Source organism: Entelurus aequoreus, linkage group LG03, assembly GCF_033978785.1.
Source record: "Entelurus aequoreus isolate RoL-2023_Sb linkage group LG03, RoL_Eaeq_v1.1, whole genome shotgun sequence".
Classification (NCBI taxonomy): Eukaryota; Metazoa; Chordata; class Actinopteri; order Syngnathiformes; family Syngnathidae; genus Entelurus; species Entelurus aequoreus.
This window is the reverse complement of record NC_084733.1, coordinates 53,044,371-53,064,678: the sequence shown is the minus strand read 5'-3', so window position 1 is coordinate 53,064,678 and position 20,308 is coordinate 53,044,371. Positions and strand designations below refer to the sequence as shown.

Genomic DNA, 20,308 nt, shown 5'->3' with positions numbered 1-20,308 from the left:
CGCGCCCTTAGGGGTCACAGCTGGATACAGAGTTCTGTGCTGTAATGACTTGATATGTCGTCCTCAATTCTGTGAGTGCTGAATTAAACATTTGAACTTTCTCACCATAATTCTCTCTCCAGGCTTGAGAGCAATGAGGCGTGACTAATTGTAGAACAAAATTGTTGTTGTGTCCTTATATTTTAGATTAACATGCTACTGACCTTCAGCACTGGTGACGACTGTCCTTGCCCATCAGATACCCAGGAGGAGCTTTATGATTTTCACAACCAGCTGCAGCTGCATTGTGGTGAGATGAAGATTAATGATGAAGAAATTGCAAATCCTTCAGAAATGGCGGGTGAATGTTGAAAGAGGTTGTCGCCAGTGGGAAATCAGCTCCCAAAAGGCTGTGAGCAGTGCAGGGATGATATGTTCAATACTTGTACTTTTCATTACCTCCCTGCTTGGCACTCAGCATCAAGGGTTGGAATTGGGGGTTAAATCACCAAAATGATTCCCGAGCGCGGCCACCGCTGCTGCTCACTGCTCCCCTCAACCTTCCAAGGGGATGGAAGAAGGGGATGGGTCAAATGCAGAGGGTAATTTCACCACACTTAGTGTGTGTGTGACTATCAGTGGTACTTTAACTTTAACTTTACTTTTCCTAAATAAGACACATACAGTATGTTTGAATCAGTTATGAAATAGTGATATGACTAATAATATTTTCTCAAATAGTGGCCCCTGTTTACTATGCCTCAATAAATAGTTGGGTCACTTCAACACCTTGCATTAAACAAACTACTTTCCTATCCTTGAAGAAAAACAAAAACAAAACATTTTCATTAGACCGTCTTTGAAGTACTTTTAGGCATATCAATGTGGCCATATGGAAAAATGCATTTCTAGTTTTAGTTATGTATTAGTCATTTTCTTTTAAACATATATGGCACTGAGCAATATACTTGTACACATTTTATTTTAATGATATTTTTCACAGCAATAACTTTGACAGTGACATAGTAGGATGAACCCAATTAACAGGATTACATGGGCAGCATGGCTCAGGTGGCAGAAGGATTGTGTCTCAACCTAAAGGTTGCTGGTTCGACCAGTTCAAAGTATCCTCGGGCAAGGTACTAAACACTCCGTTGCTCCTGATGCTGCGTCATTAATAAGTTGAATAATGTCACAGTAACATTGTTGACGCGCTTTGATTACTTACTTACGAGAAAAGTGTCATGTAAAATGCCCATTAACATTACATAAAAAATACAATACTGATTTTCACCAATTGTTATTGAGGGGTAGCCCATAAAACCAAGGAAGAATCTGTTGAAATATGGTGAGGATCTGAATAAAAAAGGGGCTAAACCCCAATTGTATATTTATCATTACATTTTAAATCATTACCGTGTCAAAAGAGTGGTCCATCCCCACGTAATCATATGGTTGTCATCTTTCATTAGCCATGAATTGCCTGTTAACTACAGTAGGAAGGCGATTCAAATGGCACCATTCGTCACAATTTACCTGATACACGAAACGTGACAAATTGCGGGGTTGCCCAATCCACATTAGCCAGCAGATGGCAGTATGGTGTTGAATATCTTAAAATATGTTTTGTGGCAATTACAATTTTGACCACAGCATCAGTTGGTATATTAAAGGGGCAGTTTGCAACATATACTCACATGCCTAGAGGGCGCCAACTTTCCAAAGTTTTTTACACGGTATATCCCGCTCTCTCACGGCTTCTCCTACGTAATGACGTAATAACGTACATACCCAACACATGCACGCGCATTAGCTTTAGGTGTTTCCAGCATCGTCACGTTCGGGACCTCCAGCTAGCCTGATGCACGGGCGGCTGTAAGGCTCCTACGGGCGGCCCTCCCGATGGCCACGGATTCAACTCGCCGCCGCCACCTGACTCTTCCCCGCGGAACATTTGGCCTGGTGGCCCACTGCCTTGTCTTTCCTCCGCCCTCCCGTGGACTTTTTTTGTTTTTGTAGAACGTCTGGTATCCATTATCGGAAGGGGGGCTACTGTCAGGCTTGTCACTGACAGTATGGTTATGTTTGGATTTTCCTCTGTGTTTGTGTTTTATTTCCTGTCAGCGCTCTTATTTTGGTTCCAGTCCCTGCACGTCTCCCTTAGCACTCGTTTCCTTCACCTGTCCCTGATTGGCAGCCTGGCACACCTGGTGGCAATTGCCAATCAGGTTACTATTTATACCTGCCTCGCCCTCTAGTCAGTGCTGGAGGATTGTATGCTGTAGACTGTTTGCTGTCTCCAGTTTTCCTTGAATCCTGTTGCTTGTTCCCTGCTTTCCTGGTATCCTGTCACCTGTCTCCTGGTTCCTGATTCGTGTTTTCCCTGCATTTTGTACATTAAAGTCATGTTTTCCTGCATCAAGCCTGCCATCTCTGCATCGTCACCAGCAGTTCCTGACATAAGTGGCGTTATCCATCATTTTCAGAAGACTGCATTGCAAAATAAGTAACACCCCCACTCCCCTTCCTCTCACAGGAAATATATCCAGGAATGGGGCCATATGAAACCCTTACCTACTGTAACTAACAGATAAAACAATATGTGTATACATTTCACAAATACACAGGACACATTTGTTTTTCATTCGTTTGCACGAATAAAGCCCGCCTCTATTTAACATTTTTAAACTGTGGTACGCGTACCAATAGTGACACACAAAAGATTTGATTCATTATTTAAGTGGAGTGTTTTTATTTTCCTTTATTCAAACTGTTCAAGCCTTGTGTAATATTACAGTGGCCATAAATATGAAATATACTTGCTACATAAAACCTTTGCCTCGTTTTTAATGAATACTTGTCCTACTACGCTACTGTATTTTAATTTTGTTTGTTATGGTGGTATAGTGGTAGCCAAGTGTTTTCTGAAGTGGTACGTGGTGAAAAAAAGTTTGAGAACCACTGAATTGTATTACTCGTTATAAAACGTCATGGTTATTATGTAACAGTGTTGTTCCTAATACTGTTAATAAACAACTAGTCAAATTTGAAATTGAAGAAATAAATGCCCCAGTCCACTATTCCAAAAGGGTAAAGCAAGCTAAAAGGTAATACTGTAAGAAGGTAAACAACATTTAGAAATGCTACTGGCTTGCCTCTCGTTCAACATTAATATACAAGTTTAAATGTAGTACTGTGTTTCTCCCTGTTGTTTTTAGTATATGTATTTACTATCTGCTTTTTCTGTCGCTTTGCGTTGCAACAGGGAAGATATTTTGGTCACACAAGAGCAGGACAAACCAAGTTAGAAACAGTGTTACCCCTGGGACATTAGGATATTGAATCTGCACCAATAGTTTACACTGTTTTTCACTGCTGTAGCCACCTTTAATCTGGCATGCACTCGTGTTTAATGTCAATAAAGCATTCTATTCTATTTTCTTCTAATATATGATATTATATTTTACTCTACTACAGTTCAGAAACAGATTGTGTGGAAATCTTGATGTTATGATAAATAATTAAACCGCCCGGCCCTCTGCAGTACAACCGATCTAATATGGCAGCTTTAGCCAAGCCGCAAAACAACTACCCGTCATGGTTCCCTTTACACAGAAAAGCAATTTACAACAAATTGCCCACAATCATGACAAACTGTGCAAACCCTGGCACACATCATACATTTGACATGTAGAGACCCCATAGGAGGTTCACCTACACTTGAGATATTGCCATAATAGTCTTTTCATATCATGTTTATCCTGTGTCTGTTTGTGTTCTGCAGGAATCCCAATGGAAGAAGATGAGGATGAACAGGACACATCTATCAAAGGTCGCCTTCTAACCTTTGTGAACAAAATTAAAGGACAAGCTCATAAAACAGAGCAACCGGTGAAGAAGGAACAAACCGCACCATGTGAGCAGATTTGGACTTATATCTCATTATTATGCAGCGTATGTACTGTATTATTCACTGGGACTGCCTGGTGTTGTTTTCATGCCAAACAAACATGACGCAATACCCTGTAATGGCACAGTTTTGGCACACGTTAAGTAAATTAGTATCTGCGCCAATCACCATTTAAGACATTTCACTAATCCACAATGTGTCGCAGTGGATGATTTTAGCAGCTGGGAGAAAAAGCACAGGAAAAACATTTAAATAAATTGTCCAACACACTTTAATTGCTGCAAGCATAGTTATCTACCAACTCTGGAAGATGGTAAAACAGTTAAAATATGTACTAGCAGACAATTTAACAAGAACATTGGGGAATGGTAAAACAAAGTCAATAAATGAAGAAAGGCAATTGGGAGAAATAAAACATTAATACAACTCCTTAAAGCAGTCCTTCTCAAATCGTGGGGTGGGACCCCCTGGGGGGCGCGGTGCGATGCCAGAGGAGGCGCGAACACGTTTTTTGCCATACCAGAATATGATGAAGTGTATGTAGCACTTGGCTTCACTGGAACCAGGGCGGGAGACGAGGAAAGACCAGTGAGTTGTTTCCTTTAATGTTAATAAACTTACAATGTTATCCAGAAGTAAATTTGTAACAATTGTATAGACAAATTATACTAGTCATGGTGGAGACTGTGGGGAGGGCACAAAACATTTTCTTCTTTCTTGGGGGGGGGGGGCCTATGTTGGGGCGTAACAGAAAATATTAGGGCTTAATTGATGATGTAAAGAGGTCCTACATTTCAGACTTCTCAGATTTATGCATATGTCTCAAATGTACTGAGTTGTTCTGCATGGTGTGAAAGTGTCATGAGCTTGCGGTGGTTTTACATGTTAACTTATCCCTTGTTAACTTAATGACAATTCCACAAGTAGAAAATAGCCCTGACCAATTGAAACAGTGTCCGTGTAGTTGGAGAGGAGGCTGCAGATTCAGAGCATGTTGGCCAAAAGGAGAATAATGCAGATGTATTCATGGAGTGTTTAATTGAAAAAAATATTATAGTATAGTGCTTGGATTCTTGTAATTTTAAAAATCCACTGAAATGAGCAAGATACAAATATATACGTTTTAACTAGTCTACTGTATATCATGTGTAAAAGCCTTATCACACATACTACATACACACTCCTTTAAACAATACAGTTACTCTTATAAAGATTTGAGAGTCTTTTTGTCAATTCACTATAAAGCATTGGCATTGTATTTCCCTCTCTCCGTGGTGCGATTACAAACAAACTGTTTAGAAGAAAAAAAAAACAATTATACTGTCAAGTAGTTAAAAAAGGTGCAACAGTGATTTCCTGTTTTTAATACCTTTCTAATTCCATTATGCTAATGGGGGCTCTAGAGTGAAAAGCAACATTTGGTAGTATGTGAGACAAAAACTTAACACTTGATCAAATCAAATCCTTCACCTGGTTAAAGCGAAAGCCATGTGAGCAGGTGCTACATCAAGTGTGAGCAGTACTAAGATCAAAACATATTTTCAATCACAGCTTTTAGAGACACAAAACACATGGATTGGTTTTTTTCCATCTTCGGAGGCACTTTGATGACCTCCAATCAAGATACTGCATTGAAATGATTATATAAGTGGTCAAGTTTTTTACTATTTTGATGAATACTTGTCATTTTTAGTCATCATTTCCTTTTAGAGCCACACCATTGTAGTAATCAAACCTGCATGTATGTATGTAAAGCCTTTATGTCCATGACAAGGACACACAAGTATGGAACTGCATATGTTTTTGCATGTCCAAACACTTAACATGATTTACTATCACATTTGCTCACCCTGCAACAAGATGCAGACTGCAGATGCTTTCTGTACAGGGCGGAATTGAAATAGAGGAGTTGGCACTTCTTCGTAAAAGACTCTGAGGCGTGTTGCATAAAGACTGATTGATCACAGAACTGGTTTATGGTGGCAGCTGCAGTTCAGAAATGTCGACTTCAGCAGCATCTGGTGGCATTACAAAGTGAGCGAAGGAGAGCAGCAGAATAATTGAAGGAGAATACAATTGATGCAGGCTGGGTTTTTTAATCTCGAAAATCTCTTTCAATAAAGTGTACTATTAGTGTTTATATGTTGGTTTGTAAACTTCAATGTTAGTTGATTAGAAAGTGGGAGTATTTTCCTTTCTTTTGTGTTCAAGACAACTCCAGTAAGTGTTGTAGCCATGAGCTGTGCGACTACAATCAACCACATCCTCAGTTTAATGCCTCCTGCAAGTGGAGAAGCTAATTGTTATTTATTCATCACTAATAGTATGTGCTACTGAAAAAAATCATATTGTCTTAGAAGATGTATTTGCTTCCATTTCATTGTCGTGTGGCATCCTTGTAGTATCTTTATGATCTTTATGTTTCAATCATAGTCCCACATGGCTTGATAGCAGGGTCCCTGTTATTGTCAATTAACTACATTCTTTAACTTCTGGTCTGATTCAATCATATCAGTAAAAGGTTAAGACTTGTTGGCAACATATAACAATTAGAAATGTGCATGGCCTATCGCTGATGAAGTGAAGTGAAGTGAATTACATTTATATAGCGCTTTTTCTCAAGTGACTCAAAGCGCTTTACATAGTGAAACCCAATATCTAAGTTACATTCAAACCAGTGTGGGTGGCACTGGGAGCAGGTGGGTAAAGTGTCTTGCCCAAGGACACAACGGCAGTGACTAGGATGGCGGAAGCGGGGATCGAACCTGCAACCCTCAAGTTGCTGGCACGGCCGCTCTACCAACCGAGCTATACCGCCCCACACTGATACTGTATACAAGGAAATGTCAGGGACTAATTCTGCCTCAATCAGAAATGTATCTTATCATGCCAACTACTGACCTACAGTCAGTTTACTAACAACATAATTTAACACTGCTTCTGTGTCACACCAGATTCTGCATCCAATTTTGCTTGCAGGAGACTGAGTTTACGAAACCTATCAGTCAATACTCTGTTGTTACATTTTTGGTGAATGAGGCTATACTACTTTTACTACAACAAGATGTTGATGGGAGAATGTAAAATACATTGAGTGCCAAAATACAGTTGTTTAGGCCTGATTTACAAAAATCTAAATATCACGTGCCAAACAGCATGTGCAATCGATAAAAAAGTCTGCAATATTAGTGAGTGTGTTGCATGTGATTTACTAAGACTGCATGTGCAATTGTAAAGTGGTGCACACTGCCTTATTTAAATAAGGTGTACTATAAAGGGCATCACCACAGAGACACTCTCATTTACTGCACATTCATGTTATCATGCTCCTACTTGTGGCATGTTGCTATGTTTTCAGACATGCAGGAGACATGTACTACTTTTTATGGTCATTTTAGAAGCAGTCGGACTCATGCAGTGCATCTACGTTGACATTTTCTTTTTTACCGCTGGTACACTGGTAAGGTGCGCTCATTGGAGAGAGGCTTACTCCTTTCAAGGCGCAAGAAAATGCACACCTAGAGTAATTACGTTTTTTTCATATAAAAAATATTTCAATACTATGTATTCTACGTGAAATAAACAAACGTCTTTAAAAAATATTAAATGGCACCAAAACACAAATTTTATTTGTCTTTATGAATCCTTAAATCCTCTAGCAGCTATAACATTTTAAAAAGATGTTGCTGAATAGACGATAGGTCTATATATTTTATTTCTGACCGTCCAAATGGTTGACACACACACGTAGGACGGATGATTCTCGTCCGTCCATTGTCTGTCTGTGCAGCCTGAGCACTGATCCTGCAGCCGTTAGTGTAACTGTTAGTTTACGTGTCCTTCTAACACGTGCTAGATAAAACTAAAAATACTGATCGCAAAACGGTGATGAGTGTTGATAAATCACATTGCGTATGCTAAATAATTTGCATCCTCCCACTATTGTGGCCGTTTTGATGGTCAGCATATATTTTCCATATTAACAAAGATAGAGACACAAAATAGATTGCGTACCTTTTTCTGGTCACTTAAAAGATGCAAACATGCACACTTTCACGGTAGATCAGCTTTGCATGTGCTATCAGGTTTGCGCATGTTTTACCACACACAAACCTTTAGTAAACCAGGCCCTTTGTGTGTACTGTATTTAAATCAAAACATATAATTTTTTTCCCACTAAGTTAAACAAACCATACAAAACAAAAGTCCTCCTTCATAGTACAGATTCAAATGTTTGCAGGGTGTTGTGACAGGTGTGTGCACTTCAGCATAACAGAGGGATTTTGGTGTAAAGCATTGCAGCAAAAAGAAACAAACTAATAGTTTTTGCATTCACCTCTTCTTTAACATCCACACAAGTCTCAGGTCATTTCTCTGACCGAACCCACACAAATCCACAAGCTGCATAACTCTGATTGACAGCTTGCTGTCAAATACTGTTTGGAAAACAACAGATCCAATTAGGCAAACAGTTAAAAACACAATCACCTAATTGCAAATCTTTGCAGGAGATCAATATTGTATAAATTGTGCATTTGCTGATGCCTCTGAGTTAACTGGTGTTTGCTTGTGTAGTTATAAACAAAACAGCGATACCTACACACCATCATGTAACATTCAATTTGAACATCGGCAACTACTATATCAGAGTGTTCTAGAAAAGTTGCCTAACCCAGAAGCAGAATATTTAATTATATCCTCACGAGAATCAGCTTCCTCTGTAGTAGACATGTGTTTTGTGGATAACAGGGCAATTTTTTTCTGAAACGTGTAATTTAGACCAACCACCAAAAACAAATGTCCAATGCAAAAGGACACTGTTTCTCAGGATGCTATACAACTGATGCAGTACCGTACTTCCATATATTTATATAATGCGCCAATACAAATGCTTTCTAAGCTCACCATTTGTGTTTTTTCTCATACAGAATACAGTAGAGGCAATAAAGAACCTCTGGCATATTTGAAATTGCCTCCTTTTTAGAAATACAGGCTTGGAAAAGTGGAAAATACTAACATACATCTTGTAGTTAAAATGAAGCCAACACTTTTATAAAACACTTTATAGAACTTTTCTTTCCTGGTCGTGTTCTCCATCTTTTAGTGTTCCACTTTTTATTTCCACACTCTATGTATTATTCCATTCTTGCCACTATTTGTTATTTGAACATTGTCCGTCACTTTTTGTAACTTGGGGCTACTCAACTAAATTGTTCTAGGGGCCACACTTCCAGACTGGGCGGAGTGGGGGGTGGCAGACTTCTCCCTTTAATATTATTATGTATTTGAGAACTAGCATCATCTTCAGTGGACATTTGTTTTTGTTTTTTATCAGTTACACATTTCTGGGGAAAAAAAATGCCTTGTTATGCAAAATACAAGTGTCTGCTGCAGTGGACACTGGCCTTTAGGAGGTTAAAATGTCAATGCAAAGATCTTCCAATGTGTTTGCAGTGGTCCAATTTCCTCTATAAACAGGAGCACTCTATAGTGTTTTTGGGAATTTTCACCAAGAATGTTTGTCTCCCAAGTTTTGAATTGAACTGGGGGTTTGGTATGTTATGGTTTCCCCCCAGGCCGCCAATTAAAAATTATTGCTCCAAGAGCTAATCTAACCAATCAGGGGTAGTTTTAGACACCTTTATTTCTATGGTGCAGTACATAAAGGCAGACTTGAACAAAAATTTTGGTTAGTGCGTGTGCCCCACAATAAAAAGGTCCTGGGTTCGATCCCAAGGCTTGTGGTCTTTCTGTGTAGAGTTTGCATGTTCTCCCCGTGACTGTGTGGGTTCCCCCCGGGTACTCTGGCTTCCTCCCACCTGCAAAGACATGCACCTGGGGATAGGTTGATTGGCAACACTAAATTGTCCCTAGTGTGTGAATGTGTGTGTGAATGTTGTCTGTCTATCTGTGTTGGCCCCGCGATGAGGTGGCGACTTGTCCAGGTTGTGCCCTGCCTTCTGCTCCAGTGCAGCTGGGATAGGCTCCAGCCACCCCCGCGACCCCGAAAGGGAGAAGCGATGGAAAATGGATGGATGGACACTCCAAGACTGGAGTGGAAACTGTTATAGTTGCAAAACAGCATTTTCTCCATTGTGAATATAAAGCCTTTATTGTTCCACTTTATTATGAAGTGTCCAAATCTTTTTGTCCATAAAGCGTAAATTAAAATAAATCTAATTAACACCTTTGTTCAACTCACAGCAGATTTACTTTAGTCCCCTTGTGGGTATATTCAAAACAAATCCCTGCTAGGGTGTCCAATTAGTACCTGGTCAAAAAACATTGGTATTAAAAGCTGTGGCTGTAGGCAACCTCCTGATGTTTCTGCATTGGAAGTATGATGATTGGTCAGAATTCTGCTGTTTACAGTGAACTCATCACTGGTGTTAATGCTGGCGGAGCAGTTTGTTCCTTGGTTCTCTTGCTGCTTTATAATTTTATAGCTGCTAAAGTACTAAAAGGGGAATCAGAATCAGAAATACTTTATTAATCCCCGAGGGGCAGCTGTGGCTACGAAAGTAGCTTACCACCACCAGGTGTGAATAAATGATGGGTTTTTAACATGTAAAGCGACTTTGGGTACTTAGAAAAGCGCTATATAAATCCCAGGTATTATTATTAAAAAACTGCACTTATGATAGAATTTGGCCTATTGTTCACAATCATTGTGAAAGACATGACAACGGATGCATTTTTTGATTTTTTTTTTTTGCATTCTAACTCGTAAATTAAATGTAAATTAAAGTCCGCTCACAGGGGAGCCAGTGGGAGGTCTTTTATTCTCCACAAAAACCCAATAAATAACCATCAAAAAAGCGCCAACAATACACCAAGTATTAGTGATATTTTTATTAAAAACGCTAAAGAAGACAAACTATTTATAGCGGCACCGTGATCACGTGCTTGTGTGCCAATGTTTACCTTATAGAGTGGTAAGCTGTGTCCTTGCTTCCTTGCTCCCTGGAAGAGGATGTATTGCGACAAGCTGGTACACTATAACAGCCAACTTAGACCCGAGAAAGGCAAGGGCGACATGAAAAGACGTTTGGTACCATTCCCCTTTTCTTTGTGAGAATTATTAGACATTCTTCATCTAAATGGGAATATATGAAAATCCTAACAATCGGCATCCTAATGACAGCAGACATTGTACAGTAAGTGATGGTTTATTATGTCTGTTGGCTCCCATGAAGTTTGCAGTGAGTAATAATCAGTGACGATGTTGAAAAAAAGCGAAAGTCAAGATGCATTTTTTAAATTAATGCACAGCATATGCTTTGTATGAGCAATAAATGTAAATATTAAATGTTATTATAAATGTGCTTGTTACTATATTAAATATATACTTACATCATGTATATAAAACCCTAATGGAGGTGTTTGGATGTTTTAACACGCGAAGTCCCAGAGAAGGGTCAATTGACACTTTTACCTAGAAAACACACAAGAGGGTCATTTGACCCCTAGTCCCCCCTGTGGACACTCCTTTTGTTATGAAAATGTGGCTGTTAGTGGCACACGGCAGGGGGCCACTTGAGCCTGTGTGGGGGAGGGGACCTTACAGCTCAAGCTTTAGTTCTGAGGTAGGTTGTGTGTGTTTTTGCAAGGATCAACAGAATGAAGGGATCAACACTCTGACATTTATTGTTAAAAAAAATACAAAACAAAACATATTTACAAAGAATGAAAAAGCAACTGTTTTCCCAGTTTTGGTGTGGAGGGTTGTTGCAGAAGCAATTGTTATTTTTGTGTGCCAAAAATAGTTTAAAAAAAAAAATTTACAAAGAAAAAAGCATATTTACAAAGAATGAAAAACCATGTCCATGTAAACGTGACTGACATACATTTGAGCAGTCACTCACAATCCTGGCACTGCCATTGCTCCTTTCGGCATTTCCCACATGTATAATTTTTCTGTCTACCTAGACAAACTGCCCCTAACAGCCTCATTACCATAACAAAATGAGTGATTAGTGTATTCGGGAAAAGCGTCGGGCCAAATGACCCCTCTCTGGGTCTTCTAGGTAGACAGAAAAATGCTGGGACTTCTAGTGTTAAGGGCTTTATAGGCAGAATAGAGCGACTCCCTTTGGCTCCATTGTAAGCGGACTTTTGATCGCATTTATTAAAAAATTAGTATGCATTAAAAAAAGAAAAACATAGGTGTTTTTGTCTTACATAAGGATTGTGAGTGATTGGAAAAATTTCCCAAAAACATGTGGTTCCCCTTTCAGGAGCTGATTAAAACAAAGTCAATTGATGCAGGTTGGTGTCATTTACATTTTGTTTTTAATGGCGTTCGTTTTTTTACATTCAAAATATATTATTAAAGTACTTTTTATATGAAAAAACAACTTTTTAAGTCTGCATTTTTTTGCGTCTATATAAAGTGCAGCCTCTGTTGGTGGTAAAAAGAAGAGAAAAAAAAGAAACGGTTTCATTTTAGATGCACTGCACCACTGCTTCTAAAAAGCCCATAAAAAGTAGTACATGTCTCCTGAATGTTTGAAAACAGCAAAACGCCACAAGTAGGAGCATGATAACATGAATGTCAGCTGTGGGGATGCCTCCTTATTACATGCAAAATCCTCATTTAAGTAAGGCGGTCTGCACCACTTCACAATTGCACATGCAGTCTTAATAAATCAGACGCAACACGCCCACTAATAGTACACACTATTTTATGGCTTGCTGTTTACCACGTGGTGTTTGGATTTTAATAAATCAGGCCCCTTGTTGTCAGAGAGCTGTGTTTTCCTTTTCACTTTTAAACAGCATCCATCACCTTGTCTTGCAGCCAACTTGAAGGAGTTAATCTCGCAGACTATGGTCAGCTGGGCCCAGGAGTGTCATATCCAAGACCCAGAGCTGGTGCGGAAGATGTTCAGCCTGCTGAGGAGGCAGTATGACAGTATTGGCGAGCTGCTCAGGGCCATGAGGAAGACTTACACCATCAGCGCTGCCTCGGTCCAGGACACCATCAAGCTCCTGGCTTCGCTTGGTCAGATCAGATCGCTGCTTTCTGTTCGGATGGGAAAGGAGGAGGAGAAGCTCATGATTGATGGACTTGGGTTGGTGAAACTATACCTCAAATCAATGTCAATCAATGACTTGGTTTGCCATCTGTGCTTTTTTACTGTAATATTGATAGTCAATTCTCTTGTTTCTCATCAGTGACATCATGAACAACAAGGTCTTTTATCAGCACCCTAATTTAATGAGAATACTGGGCATGCATGAGACTGTCATGGAGGTCATGGTCAATGTTCTTGGGGGAGACAAATCCCAGGTAGGATTTCTTGATTTTAGCTATGGTTCTACATCTTATTAAGGGTAAACTGCATTTATTGGGGATTTTTCCCATCATCCACAGTCCTTATGAGCAGTGTTCTAAAAATAACTTTTTACAGTAATTAATTATTGTTACTTGTTACTTTACCAACAAAGTATTTGACTTACTCTTTATAAATGTACAAACGTAATTAATTACTAGGGAAAGTAATTTCTACGATACTTAAAAAAAAAAAAAAACTTTATCTGGCATTTGCGTTTGAAAGATGTTTAATATGAGAACAGTGTGCGGAGTCTGTGCTTTTAAAAGGTGGGGCCTGTCATCTAGTGACATGTGACGTCATTGAGGGTTTCAACGGAGCTGTGCTTATTAGCTTTAGCAGTTAGCAGCGCACTTTGTCGGCTTTGACACCAGCTCTTTTTAATCTTTTCACCGGATTGTGTTATCTCTCCTTAATAAAGAGATTGAATGTGCTTTGATGGCTGTCATATCTTGTCAACAAACAGTGTACATTTTGGAAGGCAAGTTTGTCACTTCAATCATTTATTTGTTGTTCATTATTCCCATTGTGTACGGTGCCTCTTCCCTTCTTGTTGTCGGCGTTGTAACCATACTTGCCAACCCTCCCGATATTCCCGGTAGACTCCAGAATTTCAGTGCCCCTCCCGAAAATCTCCCGGGGAAACCATTCTCCCAAATTTCTCCCGATTTCCACCCGGACAACAATATTGGGGCGTGCCTTAAAGGCACTGCCTTTAGCGTCCTCTACAACCTGTCGTCACGTCCGCTTTTCCTTCATACAAACAGCGTGCCGACCCAGTCACTTTATATATGCGGCTTTTACACACTCATAAGTGAATGAAAGGCATGCTTGATTAACAGACATACAGGTCACACTGAGGGTGACGTATAAACAACTTTAACACTGTTACAAATATGCGCCACACTGTGAACCCACACCAAACAAGAATGACAAACACATTTCGGGAGAACATCCGCACCGTAACACAACAGAACAAATACCCAGAACCCCTTGCAGCCCTAACTCTTCCGGGACGCTACAATATACACCCCTGCTATCACCAAACCCCGCCCCCCCATCCCGCCCACCTCAACACCCCCCCCCCCCCCCCCCCCCCCCCATCTCCCGAATTCAGAGGTCTCAAGGTTGGCAAGTATGGTTTTAACGAACCTAAAAGTAATTAGATTACTCGTCACTAATAAAAGTAACAGCGTTAATAACGCTGTTACTATATAACACCGTTATTACGAACACTGCTTATGAGAGACAAGAACACACCTTTACTTTACCTTTCCTGTGTATTCTAATTGGTGGAACATCTGCCCGTAAGAGGTGGTTAGCAATGCAGGTAATGGGGATACGATCTATTCTGCTTAGAAAAGTACTCTGAAAAACACCCAAAAGCCTCAAACACCGTTTTATATTCATGTTGTAAATATATACAGTATGAAGAGTTCAGGCGCAAAAACATACCTCTATTCTTCATGTTTTGAGTATACCAATGGTTTTTGTGGATATTTTCATGAAACAGCCATCCCACTGATGTGGGTGGCAGCTAGAGTTGGGGGAAATAAGCGATTCTTGCTGCATCGCAATTCGAACAAGGACTTTTTGATTGATTGAGACTTTTATTAGTAGGTTGCACAGTGAAGTACATATTCCGTACAATTGACCACTAAATGGTAACAGCCGAATAAGTTTTTCAACTTGTTTAAGTCGGGGTCCACTTAAATTGATTCATGATACAGATATATACTATCATATATACTATCATCATAATACAGTCATCACACAAGATAATCACATTGAATTATTTACATTATTTACAATCAGGGGTGTGGAGGGGGGGGGGGGGATATGGACATCAAGTAGTGGACATAGAGAGAGAGAGAGAGAGAGAGAGAGAGAGAGAGAGAGAGAGAGAGAGAGAGAGAGAGAGAGATCAGAAGGCATAAGAAAAAGTATCTGCATTTGATTGTTTACATTTGATTATTAGCAATTCGGGGAGGGTGTTAGTTTAGGGTTGTAGCTGCCTGGAGATGAACTTTTATTGCGGTTTTGAAGGAGGATAGAGATGCCCTTTCTTTTATACCTGTTGGGAGCGCATTCCACATTGATGTGGCATAGAAGGAGAATGAGTTAAGACCTTTGTTAGTTCGGAATCTGGGTTTAACGCGGTTAGTGGAGCTCCCCCTGGTGTTGTGGTTATGGCGGTCATTTACGTTAAGGAAGTAGTTTGACATGTACTTCGGTATCAGGGAGGTGTAGCGGATTTTATAGACTAGGCTCAGTGCAAGTTGTTTAACTCTGTCCTCCACCTTGAGCCAGCCCACTTTAGAGAAGTGGGTAGGAGTGAGGTGGGATCTGGGGTGGAGGTCTAGAAGTAACCTGACTAGCTTGTTCTGAGATGTTTGGAGTTTAGATTTGAGGGTTTTGGAGGTGCTGAGGTACCAGCAGGTGCATGCGTAATCGAAAAAGGGTTGAACGAGAGTTCCCGCCAGAATCCTCAAGGTGCTTTTGTTGACCAGAGAGGAAATTCTGTAGAGAAATCTTGTTCGTTGGTTAACCTTTTTGATTACCTTGGTTGCCATTTTATCACAGGAAAGGTTAGCCTCTAGAATGGAACCTAGGTAGGTGACCTCATCTTTCCTGGTGATGACACTGTCACCTACTTTTATGGTGAAGTCATTGACTTTTTAAAATCGATTATAATCGATTATAAAATCGTTTAGTAAATGTCGATAATTGATTTCCATCCATCCATTTTCTACCGCTTGTCCCTATCGGGGTCGCAGGGGGTTCTGGAGCCTATCTCAGCTGCATTCGGGCGGAAGGCGGGGTACACCCTGGACAAGTCGCTACCTCATCGCAGTGATAATTGATTTATTTATTGTAAATAAAGTAATGCAGACAGTTCTAAAATTTGGATGACTGCAGCGGGCCACCTCACCGAGAGATCCGACCAGCTCCTTTATTATGTTCCAGTTTTGCACAGATTTCCAAGTATTTAATAAATGTGATGGGAATTTCTTATTAGAAATGCACTGTTTTTGAAAGTTGCAAGTGATAAACGCTTTTTTAGTGAAATGAAAAGAAATGTAAAACTGCAGCAATATACTGTACATAAACTATCATAGCTCCTGAATCGTAATCGTAATCGAATCGTGATGTGGCCAAAGAATCGCATCTTTAGTTGCAACTGAATTGTTTCTAACAACCAAAATGATAGTCTCAATTTGAAAAATGCCTATTTATTACAAAAAATTTATTTTGTACAAATTTTGCAACAAACAACGTTTTTTTTGCGAAAACAGACTGACCCTGAAAACCAGTGGAAACAGATTTTTTTTTTTTTTTCAGTGGAACGCTCAATCCATCACTGTAAGGAATTAGTTCAATCGAAACACCTTATTTTGAGTGATCCCTGGACTAGACAGCTGCATCACAGGACAACAACAGCAGAGTAAGCACACGATTCAGTTCATCATTCAGGAGAGTAGTGGCTACACACATATCCTATACATTAAATCCACATGCAATATACAGGATTTTCCCCACCACACTATGTAAACCTTTCTTGCTCTAACGGACTGATCAGGACAGCGTCTCTTTTTGTGCCCAGTAGGCGATGATACCACAGTTTCCCTGATTTCATCAAAGTTACTCATTATTGATGCTTTAATTTGGTTGCAATCACGGAAAAAACAGACATGAACCGCGTAAATATGAGCGCTGATATTGGATGACATCAAATTTTGATGCACTGATTTGTTTTGAAGGATTTGTGTGTTTTTGTCACAAAGACAGCAGGGAGCTTGTCACTTTCTGAGGTAAAATGGAATATTCAACAGTGAAATACAACAGTTAATTTGCTTTTGTGTAACATTTGATTGTATCCTTTTGTTGGGAATGGGGTAAAATATTTAGTGGTACTCACAGCTCATAACTGGCAGAATGGTGTTTATCGATATTTGCACCTGAACTCTTCAAATGTAATGTAATTGTAGGTGCATACAAGAAAACGTGATATTTACAGTATTGAGGTTCTTTTAAGCTTTGCTGCAACTTCTTTCCTGGCCGCATTGATTTCGCAGAACGCATAGCAACCGAACCTATGTGAAATCAGTGTCAATAACAACATAGAGATCACTTTCTGTGCGTGCTACCATTAGCAGCAGACTTGGCGAGATGTTTGGGGCATTATCATGTGGCACTATAGCTAAACCTTTCAAATAAGAACATAAAACAGTGACTTTCAATGTTCGCTCTCACTGGGATGCTGACTGATGGGCTGGTTATATCTTTTATTACTTATGCTCTCCTTAGGCTGCTAAATCCAGATGATCCTCACCCTGCAGATACAAATAGAAGGCTTCCTAGTAGAGGTGGGGGAAATAATACATTTTAGATGCATTGCAATCCGGACATGGAAGATTATAGAATCGATTAGTAAACGTCAACAGTCGATAATCGATGTATTTCTCGTAAATAAAGTAATGCAGACGGTTCTAAAATTTGGCTGACTGAAGCGAGCCACCTTACTGAGAGATCCGACCAGCTCCTTTACTAACGGGCACTTGTGGTCCAGCTTTGTACACATTTTCATTAATTTAATAAATGTGATGGGAATTAATTTAACTTTCTCATTCCAAATGAATTGTTTTTTTGTTTTTTTTACAAGTGATAAATGCTTATTCAGTGAAACGAAAATAAATGTAAAACTGCATCAATATACATAAATTAAAGATGCATCAATAATCGATTTTTAATCGAATCGTAGCTCCTGAATCATAATCGAATCGTGAGGTGCCCAAAGATTCCCACCTCTACTTTCTAGCGATGTTGCAATGGTCTTATGCTGCATTCCATTTGTTGAGAGCCATATGGAATCAAGTGGCTAGTGTGAATTTTCAAAGGTGACAAATTTCCCGGTTTTGTGCTACAACCCTCTACTACACAAGTGGAATGCATTGATTTTAATTGAGCATGAACTGGCAGCAGCAGTCGCTCAAGCTCCTTCTTAATTTTTTGGCAGGTCGCAATTAATACATAATTTTTAGCAGCTCAAGCTAGCTAGTAGCTAGCTACTCTCCTGGTGATTAATTACATCTATTAAAGACTAATTCTGCTAGTAATTCAATTAGTTTATTGGTAAATTAACAAGTAACTGTAATTAATTACTTGTTTAAAGTAGTAATTTTCGTAACACTGGTCACAACTCCAGAAGAGTAGTTCCTCTGTGTTAGCTCTTACAATAACAATGTTGCTAGAGTATAGCTTGGTAAATATGCAGGATGATTGCTGTTCTTTTTTAGTTTTATAACATGCTTTATAGGTGTAATAGATTAATCCCATTGCCTGCCTTGTTAGCCAGGTCTGACTCGCACTATTTAGAATGCACATTAAAGGGAAATAAATGTGTTCTTGTCCCACATAGGGATTGTGGATGATGGGTAAAATTCTCAAAAAGTGTATTTCCCTTTTAAAGAGACCCACACATAGTTCACCGAACTAGCTCCACATGATTATTGCTGCTTGCTTACAGTATAGGAGTTTTTTGTGTTCATATTAGCATTGATAAAGACCCAAGGAGATGAACCCTCACCTGGAGGAGGCAATTAAAGGGACACATTTAACTCACCAACTGCATGAGCAAATAAGTCTATTTAGTCTCTAATGGCATAGCTCTACTTTAAACATGTGCTAGGCTTTTCAACTGAATCATGTTGAAAGGAGTATTTTTATACTGTATTCTAATGAGCTTATTTATCGGAGGGACATTTCACACTCTATTTTGTTGCTGGTATTACATCACACAAAGGACCAAATCACATACCGTGTACATCAAATATTCACATCAAAGAAGAGATGTGTATCATGCAGTATGTATCATTCATCAAACGCCACAACGAAAAGCTGTGCACTCCATCACGCTCATCGTAACCATTAATCTTGACTTCCCTATTTTGATAAAAACATATAAACAAATCTGCATATTTTTGTTTTGTGAGTTTTATATATCGTGTTCCTGAGTTAATGTTGCTGATCAATTTGAAGGCATTGTTATTCTTTGAATTTATTAAATGTTATTTTTCAGTATCAAATGGTGCAAGTGGAGAGAATGTTTGTAGTTTAAATAAGGTTTTATTTTTATTTTTTTTATTTTGGGCAAATTGATGCACTTAAAATTATTTCTGTTTATTCATCTCAAAAAGCCATGACCTTTTCTCCCAAAAATATATAGATTTTTTTTTCTCAGAAATAAAAATCATTCATCTTTTTTTTTCCTCAATGCGGTCCCTCTGTGTAGTCCAACAAAAATATTTAAAATTATTCTTTATTGATTATTTTATTTATTGGACGCACTATTGGAACCTTTCACTTTCAAGTGGTAAAGCCCAACTTCATCCCTGCAATAATAAACATATTTTATTAGACCCTTATGACAATATCGGTCTCATTGGTGAGTCGAAATGTAATTATTTAGCCACTTTTTATATTGTTTTCCTTTATTTTATTTAGTTTTTTTCATTGGCGATGCAGATTTGGTAAAACAACATTGAAGTCCATGTTTGCTCACATTTTATCTACTGTATTTTTGCCACCTTATAGGAAATCGCCTTCCCCAAGATGGTAGCCAGCTGTTGTCGCTTCCTGTGCTACTTTTGCCGGATCAGTCGCCAAAATCAAAAAGCCATGTTTGACCACCTGAGTTACCTGCTGGAGAATAGCAGCGTCGGCCTTGGTGGGTGGAGCTAAATATTATTGTGTAAGATCCAAAACTACTATGTGTTGGATTGAAACATACTGTACTTTTAAAGGTACAATCATTTTAGGCTGTATTGAACATCTAAAATATTATCATTGTTATTTCTACCGATAATACAGTGTACTAGCCGGAATAGCCTAGATCTAAATAAATGTTTATCTAATGTGATTATTATTGCAGCTTCTCCAGCTATGAGAGGTTCCACTCCTCTTGATGTGGCTGCTTCCTCAGTCATGGACAACAACGGTCTGGCTCTGGCACTCGAAGAACCGGATCTTGACAAGGTGGAGCTCCTTAAATTCATTGTACCATTATTTTATGAAATTAAAATCC

At 39.1% G+C, this 20,308-nt stretch overlaps 1 protein-coding gene across 1 annotated transcript in view; it reads left to right on the top strand.

Moving 5' to 3' along the window:
- Positions 1–20,308, top strand: part of LOC133646604 (ryanodine receptor 3-like) — a 168,978-nt gene that overhangs the window by 38,414 nt on the left and 110,256 nt on the right. The window contains exons 19-24 of the mRNA XM_062042144.1: positions 187–289; positions 3,764–3,895; positions 12,690–12,963; positions 13,067–13,181; positions 19,819–19,951; positions 20,156–20,259. Of these exons, the coding sequence (XP_061898128.1) occupies positions 187–289; positions 3,764–3,895; positions 12,690–12,963; positions 13,067–13,181; positions 19,819–19,951; positions 20,156–20,259 (861 nt within the window). The remainder of the gene's footprint in view (positions 1–186; positions 290–3,763; positions 3,896–12,689; positions 12,964–13,066; positions 13,182–19,818; positions 19,952–20,155; positions 20,260–20,308) is intronic.